The sequence below is a fragment of the Haliotis rufescens genome, unplaced genomic scaffold (assembly GCF_023055435.1).
Source record: "Haliotis rufescens isolate VD_foot unplaced genomic scaffold, xgHalRufe1.0.p SCAF_54, whole genome shotgun sequence".
Classification (NCBI taxonomy): Eukaryota; Metazoa; Mollusca; class Gastropoda; order Lepetellida; family Haliotidae; genus Haliotis; species Haliotis rufescens.
The window spans coordinates 1,113,084-1,138,346 of NW_025964268.1; the positions used below are offsets into that span (position 1 = coordinate 1,113,084).

A 25,263-nucleotide genomic window follows, 5' to 3' on the forward strand; every position below is an offset into this window, starting at 1 on the left:
CTACTACTACTACCGTCACGCCGAAGACCAGGGTTCGATTGGTATAATTTGTGAAGCCCATTTATTGTGTCCCTCGCCGTGATATTGCCGAAATATTGCTAAAAGCGGCGTAAAACCAAACTCACTCACTCACTTACTACTATTTCTACTGCTACTACAGCCAGGCTTCATAAACGTAATTTTTAATATTTTTTAATATTTATATTTTTTTTATATACTCCGAAGAAGAGAACGATGAATGAACAGGACATGACGAACACAGATGCCACGTCAGCCTGGACAGGTCCAATCTCATTCAACTGAAGTCCACGTGTGTGTGTTCAAGCATGAATTACAAATCGACAACATAAATATCCAAATGACAGACTTCTATTACAACCCCATGTTGATTAATAACACACCCAGAGAAAAGGAAGAGCGTTAATTCATCGATGCATCACTTTGATAAGAACCCCAGGTGTTCAAACGAGATTTTCTCCCAACGATCAATAGAACGCGAAGCGGCGTAAATGAAACAACGTTAATGTTCTTACAACTGTCATATATAAAATTCACACAAAATGACAATTATCATGGGAAAATTGGACTTATAGCCACAGCAGTCGTTTAGTATCTTTAACACCGTCTACTACGCATTAAAACAAAGATAATTATAAGTACAGTTTGATGTAAATGTAATTTTACGTTTATTTCGAAATGTATTAATAAGCATAATTTTGTCACAATAAACAACCTTGTTTCAATATCTAATAATGAAATCGCACGACATCATGATCATTCTTTGGTAATGTTATTCTATATCACCTGTAATATAATGCCATGTGTTCGTCGCGTAACAGGCTGATATTGATAGCAATACAACGCTAAATAAATCTGTTTCGGTTGTTAATACACAGATGAAAGTACACAATAGGCGTTTGATTGTCACCAGCTGTTAAGTTCGATCTCCATTTACTGTTATATCCATATAGAGAGATTACCTGACACCTGTGTTGTGTTGACTGGAACGCCTGACGTAGTATAGCGTTATAGAGATGCATGTACACGCTGGAATTGTAACTGTTCACACGAACTAGAGTACTTCTTTTTCAGCCTTGTTCGATAGGAGGTTTCAAATACTGATATGACGAAATGTAGGTTAAAACATGCCTATTTTCGGAATATTCAGAACGTGTGGCGTTTTGAGCAGAAAACACTTTTAAAAACACTATAGCGTTGGCATTCCAGGTAAGTGAGGTAGGCGAGATGATATATTTCAGTCTGAAAGCGGAGTACATATACTTCATTAGCTGTTATCTGTAAAGGTATATAAACTGTTGAAAAATGTTCATTTAAACAAAATGACAAACCTCCAATATGTCTGGCTTCAATAGACTGCCTTATCTAAACGAATGCAGTGTTAACACAACACTTTGTATGTCTTATCAATAAAAGTAGAAAATACACATTCATCTCCAGCGGAAATATATTAATAACATAAAAGCTTGTTACGGTTTTAGTTTAAAAAAACAATAACGACACTACTACTACTACTACTATTATCGTCACGCCGAAGACCAGGGTTCGATTCCCGACATGGGTACAATGTGTGAAGCCCATTTCTGGTGTCCCCCGCCGTGATATTGCTGGAATATTGCTAAAAGCGGCGTAAAACCAAAACTTACTCACTCACTCACTCACTCACTACTACTACTGCTGCTACCACAGCCAGGGTTCATAAACGTAATTTTTAATATTTTTAAATATATACATTTGTTTATATACTCCGAAGATGAGAACGATGAATAACAGGACATGACGAATACAGATACCACGTCAGCCTGGACAGGTCCAGTCTCATTCAACTGAAGTCCATCATCCCGAGGTAAGGGAGTTAACTGACTTTAAAGTCAGTTCACTCCCTTACCTCGGGAAGATGACTGTAGTCAAATAAATAGACACGTTCAAGCATGAATTGCAAATCGACAACATAAATATCCAAATGACTGACTTCTATTAGAACCCCATTCCAGGGAAGTGAGGTAGGAGAGATGATATATTTCAGTCTGAAAGCGGCGTGCATGTGTATGGTGAGGTGAGGTGAGGTGAGGTGAGGTGAGGTGAGGTGAGGTGAGATGAGATGAGGTGAGGTGAAAGGGGTATAACGACGTGCATGCACGTGTGTGTGTGTGTGTGTGTGTGTGTGTGTGTGTGTGTGTGTACTGGTACGGAATAATGCCGATATTTTAGTGCTACAATTTCATTCAAACTGTGGTTGATCAATCATTTTTTTACCCCTCCCTAGATTTATTATAATTCATAACAAAACCTCTTCTTGTTATTTTGTTATCGATCATGGAACTCGACCTATACTTTCTTTTGCAGCCCAGTTTAGAATAGGCCTTCAGCAACCCATGCTTGCCGTAAGAGGCGACTATCGGGTGGTAAGGTTCGCGGACTTGGTTGATGCATGTCATCGTATCCCAATGGCGTAGATCGATGCTCATATCAATCACTGGATCATCTGGTCAAGACGCGCTTATTTACAGACCGTCGTGACATAGCTCTATTGCTAACTGCAGCGTTAAACAAAATTCACATCCTTCTGTCTTTCAGAGTATAATACACATTTATTTCATAAAGAATATGTTTTTGTCTGTTTGTTGTTAACGCCGCACTCAGCAATATTTCTGCCATAAGATGTCGGTCTGTAAATAATCGAGTCTTGACTTGTCAACCCAGTTATTGACACCCTGAACATAGATGTATACGAAATTGGGATACGAAGACATCAGCCAAGTCAGCAATCGAGCCCGTTACTCGCCTCTTACGATAAGCATAGGTTGCTGTAGACCAATTTTTACCCGGATCTTCACGGGTCACGTTTATGGATAATGGGCATTTGATATATTGCGTCGCAGAAACAAGTATCCGAATTTAAGTCTCAAAATTCAAATGTACAAGTAATATTTAATTCTTAGAATAACTGTATACATCTCCACAAACAGTTGCACCTTACCGACATGAATGTCTATTACCGTCGGTCCAGTTGATTTTTTCTGATCCCAGAATTTACCCCAAGAAAACGACATCTTGACTTCTCCGTCTCTCTTCGTGTTGTGTCGTTAAGATCGTCACAGAATGAAAAGTCAAGTTGGTTCATATTTTCTCTTCAATGTTTTAACACGTGGCAATACGTGAATAATTACCGTAAAATAGCATATGTGTCCAAAAAATTATTTATGACTAAAATAATTATCAAACGACGATTGAACTAACATTCATTACCCAAAGAAGAACTTTCTGGATACAAATGAACATATATTTCACATTTCATTTTGTTTCTGCTGTTAACGCATGTTTAATGATGCTATACTCGTTTTATTTCAAATGGCTGAATTTTATTCAAAATAGCTTACGGTAAAGTTAGAACACGCTGTTGTCTGCGAAGCGGAAGGACTATCATATCATCAACTGGTTAGATTACACTGTTAGGTTTCAGTTTCGAGACCCAGTCATGCATAACGTGCGTGTTACGTGCTGACATCCAATGCATATATAGTGGGTCCAATATGAACATGCACAATTGGTGGTGGGGGGGATTTGGGATTTACGTCGCTTCCAAGATTATTGCACTTATATAGCGACGTGCATGCACGTGTGTGTGTGACTGCTTGTACTAGATGGACTGATGCCGATTTATGGTGCTAGCTCACTGAGACACCCTGCCACAGTTTGACATGAATACCCCACTCAGACACAGTATACTGACCCCGAGCCGACCCAACTTTGAATTAGCCCCTTAATGCCGAGCGCCAGACAGGGTAACAACAAGTACCATCTTCTAAAATTGTGTCTACCTTATCTTTAAACGTCTTTTGGTATGGCGCGGCCTGTAGGCCAACACTTCATGATAGTAGATTTCAGTGGTGTATTAATGTCGTCTTCCCGCGTTGCAACCCTGATTTCATCTAATTGTTTGTCTTTGATAAGTAGATGAGATATGTTGTTCACAGAAATAGTCTCAGTGTCCGGTTATCTGGTAACTGAGCTCTCGAGTTTTCGAATGGATTTCCCAGGCTTGTAAACCAGACCGATGTTGTACTCCTGTCTGCAGAAGAAACAATTGCAGCCTGTTAAGGGCCTTTCAGAGTAGCTTCTTAGATATTACTACTTATAGGCTTATGGTCGGTTACAATAGTGACGAAATGTCAAAACATATAATGATGCTAACATCTCTTTTTTCAATCTGAGCGTATCTCTTTTCAGCATCGGGTAGAGACCTACTTTCAGAGGCAATAGGCTTGCCTTCCTGGAGTAACGCCGACCCAAGTCCGTGCTCACATGCGTCATTTTCCACAATGAGATCCTTGTCTGGGTCATAGAATGCTGGTACATACCAACTTTCCTGTTCATGGGATTCCTGTTGGGTCTTGGACCACACACAAGGTACATCTTTCTTGGGGAGGTTGCGCATGGGCGCAGTGACTCCCATCACACTTGGTAGAAACTTTGACAACTAGTTTAACGTCTAAGTAATGTCTCAGTTCTTCGACACTACACGGAGGAGCCATGTCATGTATTGCTCTGACTTTCTCAGGATCGGACTGTAGCCCGTTCTCTGTGATCAAGTGACCCATGGACATGCAAATGCAGCTTGTGTGGGTTTAACTTGATATGTCTTTCATAATATCTTGTCAGGAAACCATCGAATTGCTAATCACGATTCTCCGTTTCTTTCCCACGTATGAGATCATCGTCGGAAATACACACCACATCTGGTAAACCTTCTAACTCGTTTCAGATGAGACGGACGCGCCAAAGGGTAGCCTAAGCCACCTTGCATCTACCAAAACAAGTTGTGAGCATACTCTTCAAGTTGAACATGGAGAAATCTGGATGATAAATCAGCCTTGGAGAACTCTCTTGACCGCATGAGTTCATGAAGAGTATCTTCGAGTACGGGTGGAGTATAGTGTTCTCTCTGTAATGCCTTGTTCAGCTCCTGTGGAAATAACAGATCATAAGATCAACCGATCTTTTCTGGGTGATTGCGATTTGAATAACCCATGGAGTTGGCGCATTGACAGGAACAATCCCCTAAACCTTGCATGCGACTTTGAGCTTAGGGCGCAATGATATGGCACACGCCTAGTAGGGATGGCAACAGTTTCATCAACCAAGACCATCAAAAGTACAGTAGAACACGGATATAACGAACAACTTATGTACCCAACTTGCTGTCAAACTTTTCTTTCTACTTGTCGACCGCATTACCACTTGCTACACGTTCAATTTCTCCTCATGAATTGTCACAAGTTGTATTCTAGTCCTACAAGAGGTGTGAAGTTTCCTTTATGACCATAAACTCAATAGAATATTTCCATTTGAGTAGCAGGATTCCGCACAGAGATTCGCACCTTTCCAAGAGTGACGTCAGTCTCGTTCCACATCCTCAAGTTCTTGGTCGTCGAAGACAGCTCGGACAGCTTATGATTAATCAAGCTTGCTGGAATAAGGCAAGGGAGTACACTGACAACAAAAGTCTAGTTCCCACCCCTGCTGAACTGTGATGGAATTTCCTGGCTCGATCGTAGCGCCACCAGTGGCTATTACGGAGTTATGTCCCTCCTATTGACCAATCAGATTCCATCAGTCATATCACACTTGTATTTGCTTCAAACACAATGGCAGCGCCAAGTCATAACAATATGATCGATAATCAATATCTATATTGTAATATAACGGGTCTTATGTCGCGAAGTGGATCAAATCACGTGAGCACCTTGATTTAAAACATAAAAAAGATTTGTAAAATATCTGTCGACACCCATTTTGCCGGTACACATGTTTTGTGTACCCTTCAAGTGGACTGCACCTTGAAATCCATCAAGGACGTCGACTGCTGCCACCATGTTACGTGCTGACATCTATGACATAGGACCATGGGTCCAATAAGAACATAAAAAAGTTTCAGTGTTGAGAGACTGTTTCTGTACTGATGTTATGTAGGGTCATGTCTTGACTGTAAGACCCTATCGCGCCTCTCTGCTAAAATGAAATAAACTGACAAAAGTCTAATGTATTGCCCCCAACCCTCGCAAGCAATCTGGACGGCTCTGTGGCTTGTTCAACTGGCTTACAACTTTTACCTCCACCCTGGTTCAAAAAGTTAAGGATGACCCTGTGGTTTGTCTGTTTGAGGTGGAGGAAAGCCTGATATGATGCAGGTCTAAGACGTTCACCACTTTTATGAAACAGTGTGGCTGCTTGTACTTGAATGGACAAATGCCTGTTTTCCAGTGCTAGACACTATCCACAAGACCACCAATGCGGTCTGTTCACTAGAAGGACCACACAAGACACACTGCAGTCTATGTTTTAATCATCACTTGAAACATGATCAATATGACCTCATCACCTCTCAACAACACACTTTCAGTTCATATGAGCAAATAACTAAGGTTATAACTGTGAGGTAAACAAGACCGTGCCACTACACTGCAGCTCACCTAGACATGTAGTCAACCAAGGAACCAGTCATTATAAATCAATGACTTCAGTATTCCAGTTATATCACGACTTGTCAGCATAATTTGGGAGGAAAGCCTGAAGTGATGCAGGTCTCAGACGTTTACCACTTTTGTGAAACCCACAAGCACAGGTATGGTGCTGACAGACCTAGAAACATAATCAGTGTGAACTGGGACTCAAACCCACAATTATAGGTTTCTTGCATGCCCGCGTGACGCAACTCGAAACAACAAATTGCGCCACCTAAGACGACTGGGCCACCCGTGCCCCCTTCAGGGGAGTTTACAGAGCCAAATATGCAAATTGAGAGAATTGAAGAGCATGAACAAAGGTCAAAATATTAAATATTGCATTGGACATGTTGAATCGGACAACTATAAAAACAAATATCAAATTTCATTACATTTAGTACCAAAATGGCAGAGTGGCTGTGGCAGCCATTTGAAAATGAGATCAAGGTCTCTGGAACAAACTGAAGTTTCATTACTAGAGGGAACAAGCAGATGAAGTGTCAGCCCCAATGGTTCACTGTTTCTGAGAAGGATGCTTAATTGTTTATTACGCATGATGACTGATATGGCTGCTAGATAAACCAGCCATTATGCAAGTTCATTTGGCTTTCAGATGGAGAAGTGAAGGACAAACTACCACGACATATGCTCACTTGAACGTTCAGTGAGCTAAAGTGGACCAAATATACAAATATTCTATGTGTGCAGCAGACTCTGAACAACAATAGACTGCTTATCTGCTTATCACAAACAAATGCAATACAGATGAATATGCATAACATAAATTGTTAAAAGTATACAAGATCTTTTCCTGATACCATACCTCTCTGTTTAAAGATCTAATGACATCTCCATAGAAGGTCGCATTATAACCCTGAGATAACTTTGATCACCCAATTTAAATGAGTGAGTGAGTGAGTGAGTTGGGTTTAACGGCGCTTTTAACAGTATTCCAGTCATATCGCGGCATGTCAGCTGAATGTGGGAAGAAAGCCCGAAGTGATGCAGGTCTCAGACGTTTACCACTTCGGTGAAACCCACGAGCATGGGTATGGTGCTGACAAACCAAGAAACATAATCAGGGTGAACTTGGATTCGAACCCACAATCATAGGTTTCTGGCATGCCCAAGGGACACATCTGCCTTAGACGACTGGGCCAACCGTGCCCGCCCCATTTAAATGAAGGATACATGGGTTCTCGAGACAACCAGATGTTGACTTTTTAAAGACATATGACTTCATTTCTTAACATCAATTTGGAAATTCGATTTTACCCCCCCAAAAAACACACAGCCCATAATTATTTTCTTTTTGGGCGCAGATGCCTTGCTCAGAAATGACAGAGTCAATAAATAATCCAACACAATATAACAGTGCAGCCTCCATGATTTACATTCATAACTGGCCGTTTAACTTATCAAGTTATAGAAACCTGGATGCTTCAATGATCCTACCAAGACTTGAGATGTCTTGATGCAGACTGGCTCCTGTGGAGGTGTTGCCAGATCTTCAAGCTGAGATGTATAGATCGAATTAAATTAACTGACTTAATGAGATTGCAATAGTTTGCAGCATAGAATAAAGGATATTTCCAGTATCTATATATGACTTGTCACATAACATGAACTAAAGAACAAAGTGTGAGAATTATGTGATTAAAATAAATATTTGAATGATATTCAATTGCATTTTGTACGCAACAACTTGTTTCAGTACTCTAGGGACACAACTCTCATCAACCATATTTTCATGACCATCCTTTTCTCCAAGCTGAGAAACTCTTTCTGGAGATATAGTTTTTCCATGACGAGAAATATCCTGAGAAAATATTTAGTCAGGGTTGTTTTGAGGTCAATTTCCTCAGAGAAAAAAAAACTCCTGAAAAAAAAAATACAACACACAAGCACAAATACAAAGATGTATGTAAAAACAGCATTTTAACTTTTAAATTGTTTGGTAAATGGAATCCTGATAAACATTGAAATTACAATATTCTACATTAACTTTTGATAGGAGTACCCAGGTGGGGAACGAACCTGACCGACAGCTGGACAGCTAGATGCTGTCTCACAGAGAGTATTTATTGCTGTGGAACGGTCATTTTTGCGGTGCCTTTTAAACAACATTGCAGACATGCTCAGTGCTCTGTGGCTGGCAAATTTATGAAGTATTTTAATATCCCCGTCAAAGTTGAGTAGTACAGTTTAGTTCTGTCATACCAAGTCTCCATTATGAACTGGTAAACCAGGTGAATTTTATTTCAATTAAATCCTTTTTCAACGCATCCTTTATTATCTAGTGTATTACATCTGTATTCAATTGATACACACCCGGAGCCATTCACAACCATGGCTTACCATGTGAACATCAATAATGTCTTTATTAGGCCACACTTTTTAATTCTTATGTTTAACAGATTTATTCCAGCTTTTCCACACAAGGTCGGTCAAAATAAAAATAACAATAAAAATAAATGTCAATTATTTTTTTATTTATATGAAAGCCATTCTGCCGTTGAGTCAAAACTTCAGGTGGCCTCTTGAATCACTGATAATATACATGGAATTGATATAAAATCATAAAACATTTTCTATTGTATAAGAGGGTCTATATTACTAGCGGGAGATAATTTAGTGTTTATTATTTCTTAGACTGGCTGCATTACAGGAGGGGTGGCTAGTCTGTGAAATGAATTTTTTTTCGAGTGGCCTAAAGGACAGTGGTAAAAATCCATTGATATTCATTAAAAATATCAAAATATGTGTCAGAATTTTGACCTTTGGTTATTGAATTTCTCCTGTGTAAGAAGGACTATTTATAAACCAACACTGAATGGGAGGTAGGTAAAAGGCCCATTATGGCCCGCTGGAAATATCATGTCTTAAAGTTGAAGAAAACTTAGAAATATTGGTACAAAACTATCAGATACGTTCAAATGGCTGACCAGTAGCCTCTTTACTTTCTAATTACTTTCATGTCATTTTGCACATGCTGAATTTGCTAGAGTACATATATCTTCATGCTAAAAATCTACACTTATAAATTTATTGGCTTGTTAACATGCCTAAAGGAACATGTTTAAGAACACTTTTTCATGAATCAATTGTTTGTAAAAATAACATGTCGTAACCTTGGTTACCATAACAACTTAATGATCACAGACATGCTAATAGTTGTATTCCTTCACCGAATATTACTGTACGCAATTTATTGCTTAAGGCAAAACAGAGGCATAAACTAAAAGTACTTGCTGAAATGTTACTTCAAGACACATCTTGATTTTCATCTTATTATTATGAGGAGTGAAAAAGAGATGTGTCAGGTCTTCCCTTTTGTCAGAAAATCCAACAAACAAAAAAGTCTTTCGTTGCCTGATCTGCAGGATCATAGAAATTATGTCTATTCTTCTCAAAATGTTAATTATGAGAGTAATGTTGAAAGCCAAAAACAGCCATACACCAGCAATATGAAAGCGTTGGTCACCAGAAATTTGGTTTTGCAGATTGTACTTATGTGGGCAATCAAACCCAAGGTGACAGCCTCCAAGGTGTATTTGATGGAGCATCTGCCCTGAGACTGCCTCCATGGTGTAGCGGATAGAGCATCTGCCAGGAGACTACCTCCATGGTGTAGCCAATAGAGCATCTGCCAGGAGACTGCCTCCATGGTGTAGTGGATAGAGCATCTGCCCTGAGACTGCCTCCATGGTGTAGCGGATAGAGCATCTGCCAGGAGACTGCCTCCATGGTGTAGCGGATAGAGCATCTGCCCTGAGACTGCCTCCATGGTGTAGCGGATAGAGCATCTGCCAGGAGACCACCTCCATGGTGTAGCGGATAGAGCATCTGCCAGGAGACCACCTCCATTGTGTAGCGGATAGAGCATCTGCCAGGAGACTGCCTCCATGGTGTAGCGGATAGAGCATCTGCCAGGAGACCACCTCCATGGTGTAGCGGATAGAGCATCTGCCAGGAGACCACCTCCATGGTGTAGCGGATAGAGTATCTGCCAGGAGACTGCCTCCATGGTGTAGCGGATAGAGCATCTGCCAGGAGACCACCTCCATGGTGTAGCGGATAGAATATCTGCCCTGAGACTGCCTCCATGGTGTAGCGGATAGAGCATCTGCCAGGAGACCACCTCCATGGTGTAGCGGATAGAGTATCTGCCCTGAGACTGCCTGCATGGTGTAGCGGATAGAGCATCTGCCAGGAGACCACCTCCATGGTGTAGCGGATAGAATATCTGCCCTGAGACTGCCTCCATGGTGTAGCGGATAGAGCATCTGCCAGGAGACCACCTCCATGGTGTAGCGGATAGAGTATCTGCCAGGAGACCACCTCCATGGTGTAGCGGATAGAGCATCTGCCAGGAGACCACCTCCATGGTGTAGCGGATAGAGTATCTGCCAGGAGACCACCTCCATGGTGTAGCGGATAGAGCATCTGCCAGGAGACCACCTCCATGGTGTAGCGGATAGAGCATCTGCCAGGAGACTGCCTCCATGGTGTAGCGGATAGAGTATCTGCCCTGAGACTGCCTCCATGGTGTAGCGGATAGAGCATCTGCCAGGAGACCACCTCCCTGGTGTAGCGGATAGAGCATCTGCCCGAAGTCCGCCTCCATGGTGTAATGAATGGAGCGTCATCATGGAGATTGCCTCCATGATCTAATGGATGGTGCATCTGCCCAGAGATCTCCTCTGTGCTTCTGCCCTGAGTGAGTGAGTGAGTGAGTGAGTTGGGTTTTATGCCGCCTTTAACAGTATTCCAGTTATATCGCGGCGTGTCAGCTTAATGTGGGAGGAAAGCCCGAAGTGATGCAGGTCTCAGACGTTTACCACTTCCGCGAAACCCAGGAGCATGGGTATGGTGCTGACAAACCTAGAAACATAATCGGGGCGAACCAGGATTCGAACCCACAATCATAGGTTTCTGGCGTGCCCAAGGGACCCAACTCTGCCCAGCGAATCGTGGCGCCTTAGACGACTGGGCCACCCGTGCCCGGCATCTGCCCTGAGAGTGCAAGGTCAGTGATTCAATTCCCATCAGAGTCTTACAAAGAAACGTTAAAACGTGGTACTTGTTATTGTGCCTGACGCTGGCCATTAAGTTGATAACACAAGGACTGGTCAACTCAAAGTTCAACAACCTGGCGAACACCCCAATACTCCAAAATACAGTGAATGGGATTAGAGATCTTGCAGGTGTTTTACTTCGGCCTGTATATTTTTATATTTCTATACCCTGAGGGTTGAAGGGTAATGCCTTACACTTACAATAGAAAGGGATTTTGTTCAAATCAAAACATAGCGATTGAGAGACGAAAATCGGACATGGACTATTTGAACGCTGATTGTATTTCTTATCACAACAGACATCTCAGATCAGTTTTACGCACATGCTCCAATTTAATTAGTTTCAATCATTTCAACATCCATACTCTATTGCCGCATCCAATGGGACTTGCAGTGGATATTACTTGAGCCCATTTGATTTGTTATGCACACAGAAAACAGCATGTAATGTGGATGATCAATGCTACAACGTACACTTCCTGTAGCCTACAGTGTGATGACGACTGTCATGTAGATGTGTGAGATGGTGGGGTGGTGTGTGAGATGGTGGGGTGGTGTGTGAGATGGTGAGGTGGTGTGTGAGGTGGTGGGGTGGTGTGTGAGATGGTGGGGTGGTGTGTGAGATGGTGAGGTGGTGTGTGAGATGGTGAGGTGGTGTGTGAGGTGGTGGGGTGGTGTGTGAGATGGTGAGGTGATGTGTGAGGTGGTGGGGTGGTGTGTGAGGTGGTGGGGTGGTGTGTGAGATGGTGAGGTGATGTGTGAGGTGGTGGGGTGGTGTGTGAGGTGGTGGGGTGGTGTGTGAGATGGTGAGGTGATGTGTGAGGTGGTGGGGTGGTGTGTGAGGTGGTGGGGTGGTGTGTGAGATGGTGAGGTGATGTGTGAGGTGGTGGGGTGGTGTGTGAGGTGGTGGGGTGGTGTGTGAGATGGTGAGGTGATGTGTGAGATGGTGGGGTGGTGTGTGAGACGGTGGGGTGGTGTGTGAGATGGTGGGGTGGTGTGTGAGATGGTGGGGTGTGAGATGGTGGGGTGGTGTGTGAGATGGTGGGGTGGTGTGTGAGATGGTGGGGTGATGTGTGAGATGGTGAGGTGGTGTGTGAGATGGTGAGGTGGTGTGTGAGGTGGTGGGGTGGTGTGTGAGATGGTGAGGTGGTGTGTGAGATGGTGGGGTGATGTGTGAGATGGTGAGGTGGTGTGTGAGATGGTGAGGTGGTGTGTGAGGTGGTGGGGTGGTGTGTGAGATGGTGAGGTGGTGTGTGAGGTGGTGGGGTGGTGTGTGAGATGGTGAGGTGGTGTGTGAGATGGTGAGGTGGTGTGTGAGATGGTGAGGTGGTGTGTGAGATGGTGGGGTGGTGTGTGAGGTGGTGGGGTGGTGTGTGAGATGGTGGGGTGGTGTGTGAGATGGTGGGGTGGTGTATGAGATGGTAGGGTGGGCTTTTTGTAAGAGACACACTATCTTTTTGGTCACTACTTCAAAACACACAATTTGTATCTATCAAAGGAGCCTAAATTTAAAAAAAAAATCGAAACACATTTTGTTCAGGCCATCCAATATGTCCAGCGAACAATCCATTTTTGGGGAAAGAGAAATTAATTATTCTCCCTGCCCCCATTCCAGAATATCAAAAGGTAGCTCTCTTAGGCAGTCAACAATATTACATCCACACAGCTGGATGTCAATAATGGACAAGACAGGCAATGACCAACAGAACGAGCAACAATACATGCCGACAGGATACAATGACACACAATCAGCCCATGGAGCATGGTCACACATAATCAGCCAGGTCATACAGTGAAAACAGTCAATATTTCATGTAGTCTTATCAAGAGCATCGATCTACTTTGTTGGAGTAGGATGACTCAACTCTTATATCAAGCACTGGGGCATTGGGGCCCAATTCCTCTCCAGAATCATATCTGTAACCATGGTAACCTGTAGGAATTTATTGTGTTAATTTATGCATTGTAATGAAAAAATAGGCACTGAAGCAATCTTCCAAGTGTTGCAGGTATCAACTGGCAAGTGGAGATTCCTTTATCCCATAATGTTATCATTATTTGTTCAGTTGTTGACAATTCAAACACTACCCCTACTTAAAAGGAAAGTCCCAGTTTCCATTCTCAGTTGCCATATAACAATCTTTAAAATAGTTTATACCCATGGGTCAAGGGAGTCTTGATGACAGTCTGTGTTTGAATCCCAACCTGGGAAGATGGTAACAATAGCAGTTCAAACAACAGGAACAAAGACATGACTTCATGTACAATAATAAATAATGAATACTGATTGAAGACGTCAAAATATCACAATGCATATACAATACACACTCAACGTATTCAACAACTGACTGAACATTCAACCACTATCCGTGTATAGCAATAAACGGTAACAAAGTAACTGGCACTTCTGCTTCATAAGGAATCCCATGTTTCTTAATTACTCGCGCTGCAAAACATTTCAGAGATAAGTATTCCATTGGGCAAATGGGATACCCATGAGATTTCAGGAGGTCAAGGGCACTATGGCCCTCGTTATTGCACATATCGGCATGCGCTCCATGGTTTAACAAACAGTACAGAATACCCTCGTCATGAAGCTCAGTGTATGTGAGAAACTTTACACTGTTGTATAATGCAGTGTTCCTTCTCTGATCAACAGCGTTCACATTGGCTCCACATTCGATGAGCACCTGCACAACACTCAAGGCTGGAAATGCAGAATAAAACTCCTCACTGGTGAGGCTGATTTTGGGATCAACGGCAAGATGAAGCAAACTTTCTTGTTCAGTTCCCCTAGGATCCTGAAGAACAAGCTCGTGGACAAGACGCTTGAATGGCAGTTTTTCTTCTGGTGGGACTTCAAGTCTGGCTAAGAGATGGATCAGATGAAGGGACAGCTGCATGAGGAGCTGGAAATCCTCAGCAGTCTGTTGAACTGGTTCATCTTCCATTTTGGGCACTCCATTCCGGATGTGTTGAATGAGCAGGTCAAATACCTCAAGGGCATCCCCGAACCGGACTCTTTCATCCGTCGCCCCTGATTCCAGCTCCAGCTGCATCTCCCAGAACAGCTTGACAAGTGCCTGGACCGTGAACAGACACTCATGGTTGAGAGCCTCGACCTTCTTGTGTCGCAGTTGGAATGCATACTTCCACAAATCTACACACCGCTGGTATCGGTGGGTGTCTGCGTAAACTGCACCTCGGTACATCAAGCCAAAGGTTGTGTCTTTGTGATTTGGACCCAGGATTCGTTCTCGAATCAACAACGCTTGCATGTACACAGAATCTGGATCTATAACTTTCTCTTCAAGTTCCTCAAACGACTGCGGTTCCCTCGCATTGTCATATGCAATCTGGCTGTCGGTGGGCAAGACCTTGAGGACAATGTTCCGAGGATCACCTATGCGTAACGCCATGGCCTTCTTCCACATCCCCAGGCCTCCTGCAATATCATGCTTCTCATCAACATAGTTGGCGCCTAGAAGTTCATAAGCATGAATCATACTGACCAAATCCTGTACAGTGTTTTCTATGATAAAATCGACAATATTTCCATAACCTCTCAATGCTGCAGTCTGCAAAGAATCATCACAGAAGTCATTCCTGGCACGGTAATCGGAGCCGTGTTTCAGTAAAAGTTCTACCGTTTCTAACCGCCCTTCGCGTATTGCATAATGCAAGGCTAGATTTCCAGAGTTATCTCTTGCATTAACGTCAGCTCCTTTCTTAATAAGGAACAAGCACAATTCAGAGCTCTGGACAGAGTTGATCAGGCAGGTGCCCCCATTGATGTTTGGTTTGTGGATGTCGGCTCCATGGTCCACGAGATACTTGACCACGGAGATGTTTGTCATGTAGCATGCGGAACGCACTGGGGTAGAGTCTGTGTCTGATGTGCTGTTGATGTGAGCTCCGTGTTGGACGAGCGTCTTCACGACTTCAAGCCGATTTGCTACAGCTGCACACCATAGAGGAGTTACCTGGTGACAGAAAAAGAAAATTGAGTGAGTGAGTTGCATTTAATGCTGATTTAAACAGTATTTCAGTTATTTCACTGCGTGTTGTGTTATGTGGGAGGAAAGCCCAAAATTATACATATCTTAGATGTTTACCACTTTGGTGAAACCCACGAGCAGGAGAATGGTCCTTACAAACCATGAAACATAATCAGAGCAAATCGGGATTCAAATACCACAATCTTACTTTACGTTTTTTTAAAGACATGCTTAAGGATGCACAGTGAATTGGGTGCCTTGCTCAGTTGGGCCACCCGTGACCCAAGGGACACTAGAAATGGGCTTCACACATTGTACACATACAGGGAATCAAACCTGGGCCTTCTGTACGACAAGCAACCACTTTATCCACAAGGCTATCCCACTGCCTAATCAAGTTTGGGACAGACAAACCCAGTGGTTGATACTAAGAGCAACACTGAACTCAGCAACAATCAAGCTAAATGACATAGGCCTGTAAATATATGAGGCTGGTCTAGACACACCAGTGATCAATATTTTGAAAAATGATCCGTGCCATTGGGGTATGCCATGTTGTCAACTTGATCCATTACGTCGCCTCTTATGACCGACACAGGTTGACCTAATCTAACCCCAGAATCCCCAAGGTGTCCTCACCTACTAAAACCCCCAAAGAATGTTGGTGTTCACCTGGTGCCTGGATCTGTCTTCCTCCACCTCGTACACCCCTTTCTGTTCCACATCCGCCATGCACTCATCAAGCAGGTAGTTCCCGATATGGACCTTGCCCTGCAGGCAGGCCATAAACAGAGGTGCATTGCCATTGATCTTGTAGGTGATGACCCGCTTGCGCTGTTCTTTGGAGAACTTCTTGAGGGTGCCTCGGAGCTTGCTGAGCTTGTCCTCCTGGATGCAGTTGTGGATGATGGAGGCGTACCACGACACATCGACATCCTCCAGGTTTGTCTTGGATGTCATTACTGCTGGCACCTGAATTAATTTTATTCAAGACTTCATTCAAAATTCCTTATATTACTTTTGGCGAAATTGTGTGTGAAGTGATCGGTAGATCTCACAACTCACTGTTATTTAAAGCAACCACGGTCAGATTACCACTATTGACACCTTCAAACGAACTTTAGTTGCCAGAGAATGGATACATATATCATAAATGCCATACTTTAACTCGTTAAAATATCTGTGACAATTTGACTATTATATGTCAACATAACGTTTCCAAACCGAAATACATGCAGCACATGAAGTTCCTACGGTGACTGATCTAATTGTTCAATACGTAAAAATATCCTACAATAGCAATCAGCTGTACCAAAGTGCTACGCTTATGGTTCTAATAATTTTAAATATATATAGTGAAAGCTGCAAATAGAAAAACGTGACATTTAAATATATTATTCCCAATCAAACAATAATTCGGATTCTGACAACTGCATCAAAATTCTTTGAACTTGTATCATTGGGAACTTTTTACCTGAATCACCAGTAGATAGGGAGAAAACGTGTGAAATGTACATTGTAGATCGTGTTAGGTAGGCAGAGCATGTACTGTTGTGTTGGTCATCTAGCCCCTACGACCCCCTCTCTGTTAACACTCAGCAGCAGGAGACACTGTCAGTACCCAGAGGGCATCACTGTCACTTTACAATGCTGACATTTTAATTTTTCTGAACCTGAAGTTGAACTATTCAGACTGTGAAGTACAGTGATTATTTTCTGCTGTTTGCACATTGAAGTTTTCTGCTGTTTTGAAATTTGAATTGTTTTGAAGGAAAGTTAGAGAAAGTTCCACTTTGAAACTTACCAACTTCAGTAGGCTTGCTATTATAAAAGACTTTTGACTGTTCCAAAATCATGAAAGGTTCAACAATCTTGACATGCTTTAAGTCTTGGATCTAAATAACAGCTGGAGTACTGTTATCTGTTCCTGGATTTTTTTCATTTGTTGCATATCGAGATTAGTATCATATCGTGACAAGAATATTGAGATATGTATCGTATCGTGACCTTCCTGTATCGTTGCAGCCCTAATATGTGTCTTCAAGTACTCCTGTCCAATGCTCAATTGGTGGATTAGTAAACCAATATCCTAAAAGTCTTGCCTTATTAATAATAACACACCACTTTCTTCACATGATAAAGTGATTGCCCAAATATAGTCCACTCTACTTTATCCAAACAATCATTCATGCAAAGAGTTCCTCACATAAGCTTAGTTTGTTAAGCTGCTTGATAGCAATACAATAATTACTGAGAAATCCTCATCTAGTGATCTGTGCTCTTACCTCAACACTGACAAGTGGACAGCATCTAACAGCATAATACCTTGCTGGGCACATGGCCACACATGGGTAGATAACATTGTCTGAGAACAATTCGATATAACTTAGTATTTTCTTACCAGAATTGGATGAATGAGAGTTGATGTGCTGTCCATATTAGCCATACATATAACTGAATTTTGCACTTGGGCAGCTTACAGCGGCATTAATTGTACACTATATATTCACAACAATGTGAAACATGTACCCCCTATATATATGTACAGATATATTTTAAGTTCAAGACATATTGTGAGGTTACAAAATGTACAATTTCATGCTATACAGTATTAATATTACTTCTTGACTGGCTTAACAATTTTAAATAATGACATAAGTTATTTTATACATATTTGGTTTGATGTAGTTGTAATTGTAAATTAATTACCAGTATGCGCAAATAAAAGAAATTAGAACTTACTGACAATGTCGGATGACAAACAGAGAGGTCATTTCCTTTCAGTTACGGGATTTATTCTTCACCTGCCAGTTTCAAAGGGTAGACTACGATTGTAGGTTCCAAATTAACACTTGCCACATATTTTTTTCCATAATATTTAGGTTATTTTAAAACCTGAAAGAAATATCATAATAATTAGTAACCATATATGGTTCCTTTGACTTCATTTGCAGATGACGTGTCAATATATGGATTTGTGGAAGATCCGATCATTGCTGCAAACTACCTAAATAATAACCAAAGTAGATTTCTATGCTGACAGACCTAAAATGTTTATATCAGCGAATCCAACCTGTTTTTTGTGGCTACCACGATGGAGATGCACTTCACATTTTCTTTACCTGTACCAACTACACTGGCAAAGGAAAAAACATGTATTTTCACTCTAAAGGTTATGATCTGAACTCGATTCTTTAAATTATGAAAATGCAAATTATACAACAAAGGTTAATTAAGAAATAGCAAAATCTGTTCATAATTTCGTATCAGTCTCTGACAGATTTCCAAACTTGGTCAAGTTGACAACTGTGTTTTTATGCAAAATAATCACCTTATTATTTACCCTTGACTGTACATTATAATTGATGACAATGTATGACAACTGGAGTGTTATTAACATATATCTTTACTTGTTTACCAATCCAGCTTCACACATTCTGTGAAATAAATATGTTCAAAATATATATGGTCCCTTTGGACATGTTGGAAGATTTTGCTCTATGCTTATCCAACATTGTAACCTAATATCATCTAATCTCTATTAAATTTTTATGGCAATTATTAAAGAAGTTTTGTTTTATTTCTAGATTTAAAAGTATCCACTTCTTCTGATATTCAACATGACAAACCACATAATCTGTCACAACTAACTCAGAGAATTATCCTTACATAGATACACTGACCTTGTTATTGTACTGGAACTATACTACATGTTTCTACTATGCATGGTCACTATTATATTCATAAGATGACTTGAATACAGTTTTCATAGACATGAAGATACCAGATCTGAAATAATTTATGATGCAATTATAAAATTGCTACTTTCTTTCATTGTAGTACCTTGCAGACTCAATGACCAAAAGAAATAAAGACTGACACCCAATTTAGATCCACTTTTCAACCATTTATCCATCCCAATACCTCAAGAGGCAAGCCTTGCATTGTAAGCTACTACTATTGATGCTGTCTTGCATCCTCCTCCTCCTCATCACCACCGCCTCCACAGCCTAGTGGTAGAGCTTCCGCCGTTAGAGTGGAAGGTCCGGGGTTCAATCCCCGACCGTGTCATATCAAAAGACGTTAAAGATGGTAGATTGTTACCATGTCTGGCACTCAGCATAAAGGGGCTAAAACAAAGACTGGTCGGCTCAGAGTCAGTATACTGCGTCTGAGTTGGGTATTCATGTTAAACTGCGGCATGGTATCTCAGTGGGCTAGCACTATAAATAGGTATCAGTCCTGACTGGTATACTCGGACCCTATGGTACCGCGGCATTCATCGTCTCGCGGCATTTTTTATTTCCGATAGTTCACGCGGGACACGCCTCTTAGCGGCTGTCTATTAATGCAAATCAGTAACCAGGAAGTGCTCACTTCGTAAACAATTTCAATTTCCTCGGAATGTTCCGTCTGCTGTAAGTAAGGAGTTGATACATATTTCTGGCATCAGTTGTAATATTGCCTTACCCCCATCTATCAATGGCCAACGATATAACCCGCAGTTCCCCAAGGAAACTTTCTCTATCAACCTGAACTAGATCATCTGCATATTCATGGCGACTAATGAGGTAACGGAAGTTACGTAGTTCGCACATTTTTTCCCGCTCTGTGCCCAGAATCTATTGGGAGATCATAAGGGCCATAATGACAAACTTAGAAATACGTTCTTCACTAGTAACCAAAAGATAAATACATACTTTGGGCATACTAGGAGTGCTTTTTACATATTTATTGTTGACTTTTAACATTTTTCCATTTTGTGACAAATTATTGTCATCCAATTTTTTTTAAACAATCTTAAAATATCATTTCTGATATTTTGATGTTGACTTATAAAAATATTTTTCTCTTACTTTTCGGTAAATATGCATTGAATACCTATTGCTGATAACACATTTAGAATTTTACTTGTGCTGTCTTTGCACTTGTCTGGACAAATCACTGATGTCTGGCATGATCATACCAAGTGGTTGGTAGAATTATGTCCTCTTTTTGTCCAATTCGGACCTCCATACACAACTTTTCTCTGTACCGCGATACGATGGAGTTCTCTCCCTTGTCAAACAAAGCGCGAGGCCCGGCTTTTACTCGGAACTATAAATGTAAATAATGAACTTTTATCAGTAAAATATGTATTGTTTGATAACATGAATGATATCTGATACAGAGAACACGAATAAACATAAAGGTTAGTGAGTGCATTTTGTTCCGTTTAGCGTACATGACAAGCACCGCGATACCTCGAGGTTGCAGCCACACACACACACATGCATGCAAGTCACTATACAAGTGCAATAATCTTGGACACGATGTTATACCCCATTTCACCTCACCCCATCACCAATATCATTAAGAATAAATACAGACAGGCATTATAATTGTTATGTCACCGACGTATTCTGCTTGACAATATCAACAATTCTCTAAATAAATTTAATGTTCCTAAACCGACATGCTGTATGTAGACCCTTCGTACTTTCTGACATGGGCGTTAGGTATTAACAACTTGAAGGTAGACCCTACAATGTTTTTTTGTAATCTGGTTTATTTCATCATTCATATCAAAATGCTTGCGTCTTGAAATACAAGATATGCCTGAAACGGGAAATGTTTTCAAATGCCCATTCAGAGACCATATACCCATATATCGGTATATGGTCTATGGCTCGCTGTACTGTATAAATGCTGTAAGTCAATCTATATCAGTCACTGAAATATCAAAACATTGAAAACATGCAACAGCGCTGTACCTGGAGAACGGTATACCAATTACTATTTTGAAAGATTTATAAATTTGTATGGACAGTCGCCTCGTCTGCTTTCGCCCAAAATGTTTACAAGTCTCAGATAATTTCACGCTATGAAAAATTATTTAAGCACGTTTATCTGAATTATGGATTGATCGGAATGACGATTATGAAACGAATGAAGACAGAACTGTCGTGGAAGTAACACAGGCTGTGTAAAGAGTGACTGCCCACACACTCAGGGGCAACGTCTCAGCAATAATGGCAATTATTTGAACCTAAACAATGATTATCATCTCTAACTTTAATCCGAAATTATGAATTGACGCATCATTATACGTGGCACAATACCTTGCAAAAAACCTCTGATCTGCAGACATTAGATCACACAACTCATCAGGATCCTATATTTCACCATTTTGACATGCAGGTGGCGTAAATAAGGAGTAGATAACTAAAAATCAAAGGGACGATACTCTGGTCAAATGTTGTGACATACCACAAAAGAAAGCTGAAGTCGGTCTTTTCAAGTCGGCAGCCAAGCATAGATCACAAATTATACAAGTACCAGAACGGAAAGAAATGCTGATTTAAACAATATTTATTTCCAAGAAAAAGGAATGGGATTGGTGAACAGGTTCAACCTATTTAAACACCTCTCCCTACAAAGGACATTTAACAATCAATGAGAGTAAACTGTACATCAAATTATAAATTCAGATAAATTGTACCTACTATTGCAAATATTATGCTGCAAATATACAAGTCCAGAGCTCCAGATAACATTTTGATCAATTGAGTTTTTACCCTTCGGTTTCTATTTTAATTGGGTTATTACATTTTTCATTGGATAACCAATATTTTTTCACTCATCTATTCATCATTCTATTGGGTTTTCCCCTAAATTAGTGAACATTTTAAGATTAAAAATAATGAAATAATGTTTTAGATGTACATAACTGTTGTAAATATATAGGCTTGACTCGGAAAGTAAATTAGCTCGTAATTGTGTTTCGGAAATTAGCTCCTTTGTACGCATGCTGAAAAAGCTTTATTGGGAATTTACGCGTGCTGTTTTAATGCATTTGAGTTTTTCATTTCGCAAACACGCTGCTTATCTGTAGCTCTGCAAGTCACACACAAATACACACATACATATATCGGTACATAAACAAACAGCATACCAGCATACCACACATACATATATCGGTACATAAACAAACAGCATACCACACATACATATATCGGTACATAAACAAACAGCATACCAGCATATCACACATACATATATCGGTACATAAACAAACAGCATACCAGCATATCACACATACATATATCGGTACATAAACACACAGCATACCAGCATATCACACATACAAACAGCATACCAGCATATCACACATACATATATCGGTACATAAACAAACAGCATACCAGCATATCACACATACATATATCGGTACATACACAAACAGCATACCAGCATATCACACATACATATATCGGTACATAAACACACAGAATACCAGCATATCACACATACAAACAGCATACCAGCATATCACACATACATATATCGGTACATAAACAAACAGCATACCAGCATATCACACATACATATATCGGTACATAAACAAACAGCATACCAGCATATCACACATACAAACAGCATACCAGCATATCACACATACATATATCGGTACATAAACAAACAGCATACCAGCATATCACACATACAAACAGCATACCAGCATATCACACATACATATATCGGTACATAAACAAACAGCATACCAGCATATCACACATACATATATCGGTACATAAACAAACAGCATACCACACATACAAACAGCATACCAGCATATCACACATACATATATCGGTACATAAACAAACAGCATACCAGCATATCACACATACAAACAGCATACCAGCATACCACACATACATATATCGGTACATAAACAAACAGCATACCAGCATATCACACATACATATATCGGTACATAAACAAACAGCATGCCAGCATATCACACATACAAACAGCATACCACACATACATATATCGGTACATAAACAAACAGCATACCAGCATATCACACATACATATATCGGTACATAAACAAACAGCATACCAGCATATCACACATACAAACAGCATACCACACATACATATATCGGTACATAAACAAACAGCATATCACACATACAAACAACCATTTGATCGATGTAATCGTTAGGAAGACATATTTAGATTTTGCAATGAACAAATGGACAGATTGTACAATAGCAAGGTTAGTATCAGTAGATGTTGTAGCATTGCCACATAATACTGAATCCTTACTTACTTACTTACTTACTTTGGAGATTTAACGTGCGCTTTCCGACTGATGCGTATTTCGCACACGGGCCCGGCCAGGCCATTTAATGTGTTTCCGAAAGGGGCGAAGGTGGTCTGTGCAACCCAAGAGGGGGGTTTTAGGGGTTGCTTATATAGAATTTGGGAATTTTGAGATTTGGAATAGATGCCGATGGGATTGGGGAGGATTGAATCCAAGTCATATCCCTTTATATAGTAGACAAGAAATGTTGTGGTACAACTATGTATTTCGTTCCACATTTAATTATATATCAGCAATTTTATGTAACGACCTGACTATAACACATTTCGTATGCTATTAAATGGCACACAAGCAATGCCCTGGCGAAAATAAAAATTGTAAACTACAAATATACTTGATGGGTCTGATTTGATCACTTACCCAACACAATAACAAAATGCAAAATTAGATTGTCTGGATATTAAACAAACATTCATGCTATACAAACAACGCGGCTTGAACTAAAGTCGTGTTCTGACTGTTTGAGTAGCACATGACGGGCTTCACTCATACATGACAATCACACCTCAAAAGACACCTACGGACTCTCAAAACATGTGCTGAGCGCGCTCAGAGATGAAAGGAACTCATCAATCAAGAAGCCTCAGTTGTGACACTGAGTGACTATGCCTGCATATATAACCGGCAAGTGATGACAGAATTGTATTCACTGCCTGACGCCTGCCACAGTAGCCAAATCAAACTTAGCGAGATACTTTTCTCATTTCAATTCTTGTGTCACCAAAATATCTGACAATGGAGTATATGTTCACACCAGTTCGTGCCAAGATTCAAGCGTTCAATTCCTATTCAACAGCCGCCCCTACCAAGAACGCCAAGACCATCGGGCGCACTCCAGTCAGAAGGGCAAGCAGTAAATGTCGATGTGAGATGCTGAGGAGGTTGGAACAGGATCTGTATGTGGACATCCCCGTGTACTCCAGCCCCAGACTGGAGATCGTCAGGAAGAGGGTGTTGGCCAACAATTGCAAGGCCGCGAAGAGGAAAGCCAAGATGACAAGTGCCCAGAAGACTGGGGCCATCTTGAAACAGAAGACTGTGACACTCCGACAGAAGGATCGTTTGCTTGTGCAAAGGTACGAAGAACTGAGAAAGAAGATGGTCGCCATATTGGATTCGTCCATGTCCTCCCCTGTCCGTGTTCCCCGGAAGAAATCGGTCGTTGTTACTGCTGTGTAGAGGACTTTATACACTTGTCGATGTGTACACTTGTATTGGAGAGTGATATTGAAGCCTTGAAGGCGCGTGCTATTTGTTGTCATTATTGTTAATGGTTATTATTGATATGTGAATAAAAGAATTTGAAAAAGAATATTTCGTTACTGTTATTTTAACTAGAAATATACAATAGAACCGCTCGGTGTGCTGTACCGGAAGGGAGGACTTTGAGTCTTAGAGTGGGTAAATGTCAGTTTGAACCCTGCTTTGAACAGTCATACAGTAGCTTACACAGCTTGATGTTCGAGGTAAGCCGAGGTATGTCTTGGACGTTTACAATCCCTCCCTAC

General features: G+C 40.9%; 2 protein-coding genes across 3 annotated transcripts in view; both read right to left on the minus strand.

Moving 5' to 3' along the window:
• The window catches only part of LOC124138468 (major facilitator superfamily domain-containing protein 10-like), a 43,729-nt gene extending 40,484 nt beyond the window's left edge, over positions 1–3,245 (minus strand). Inside the window, exon 1 of one of the 2 annotated variants that reach the window (XM_048385156.1) lies at positions 2,999–3,245. In XM_048385156.1, the coding sequence (XP_048241113.1) occupies positions 2,999–3,071 (73 nt within the window). In that variant the 5' untranslated portion in view covers positions 3,072–3,245. Of the gene's footprint in view, positions 1–980; positions 1,006–2,998 lie in introns of those variants that run through there. The other variant, XM_048385157.1, reaches the window with a different exon arrangement.
• A 9,708-nt stretch (positions 3,246–12,953) lies between these two features.
• LOC124138467 (protein fem-1 homolog C-like) lies at positions 12,954–21,805 on the minus strand. The gene is made up of 3 exons (XM_046505106.2): positions 21,702–21,805; positions 16,273–16,572; positions 12,954–15,585 (listed from the first exon to the last, which is right to left on the minus strand). The coding sequence occupies exons 2-3, from the start codon at positions 16,558–16,560 to the stop codon at positions 13,966–13,968; spliced, it is 1,908 nt and encodes a 635-aa protein (XP_046361062.1). The 5' UTR covers positions 16,561–16,572; positions 21,702–21,805; the 3' UTR covers positions 12,954–13,965.
• Positions 21,806–25,263: the final 3,458 nt, after the last annotated feature.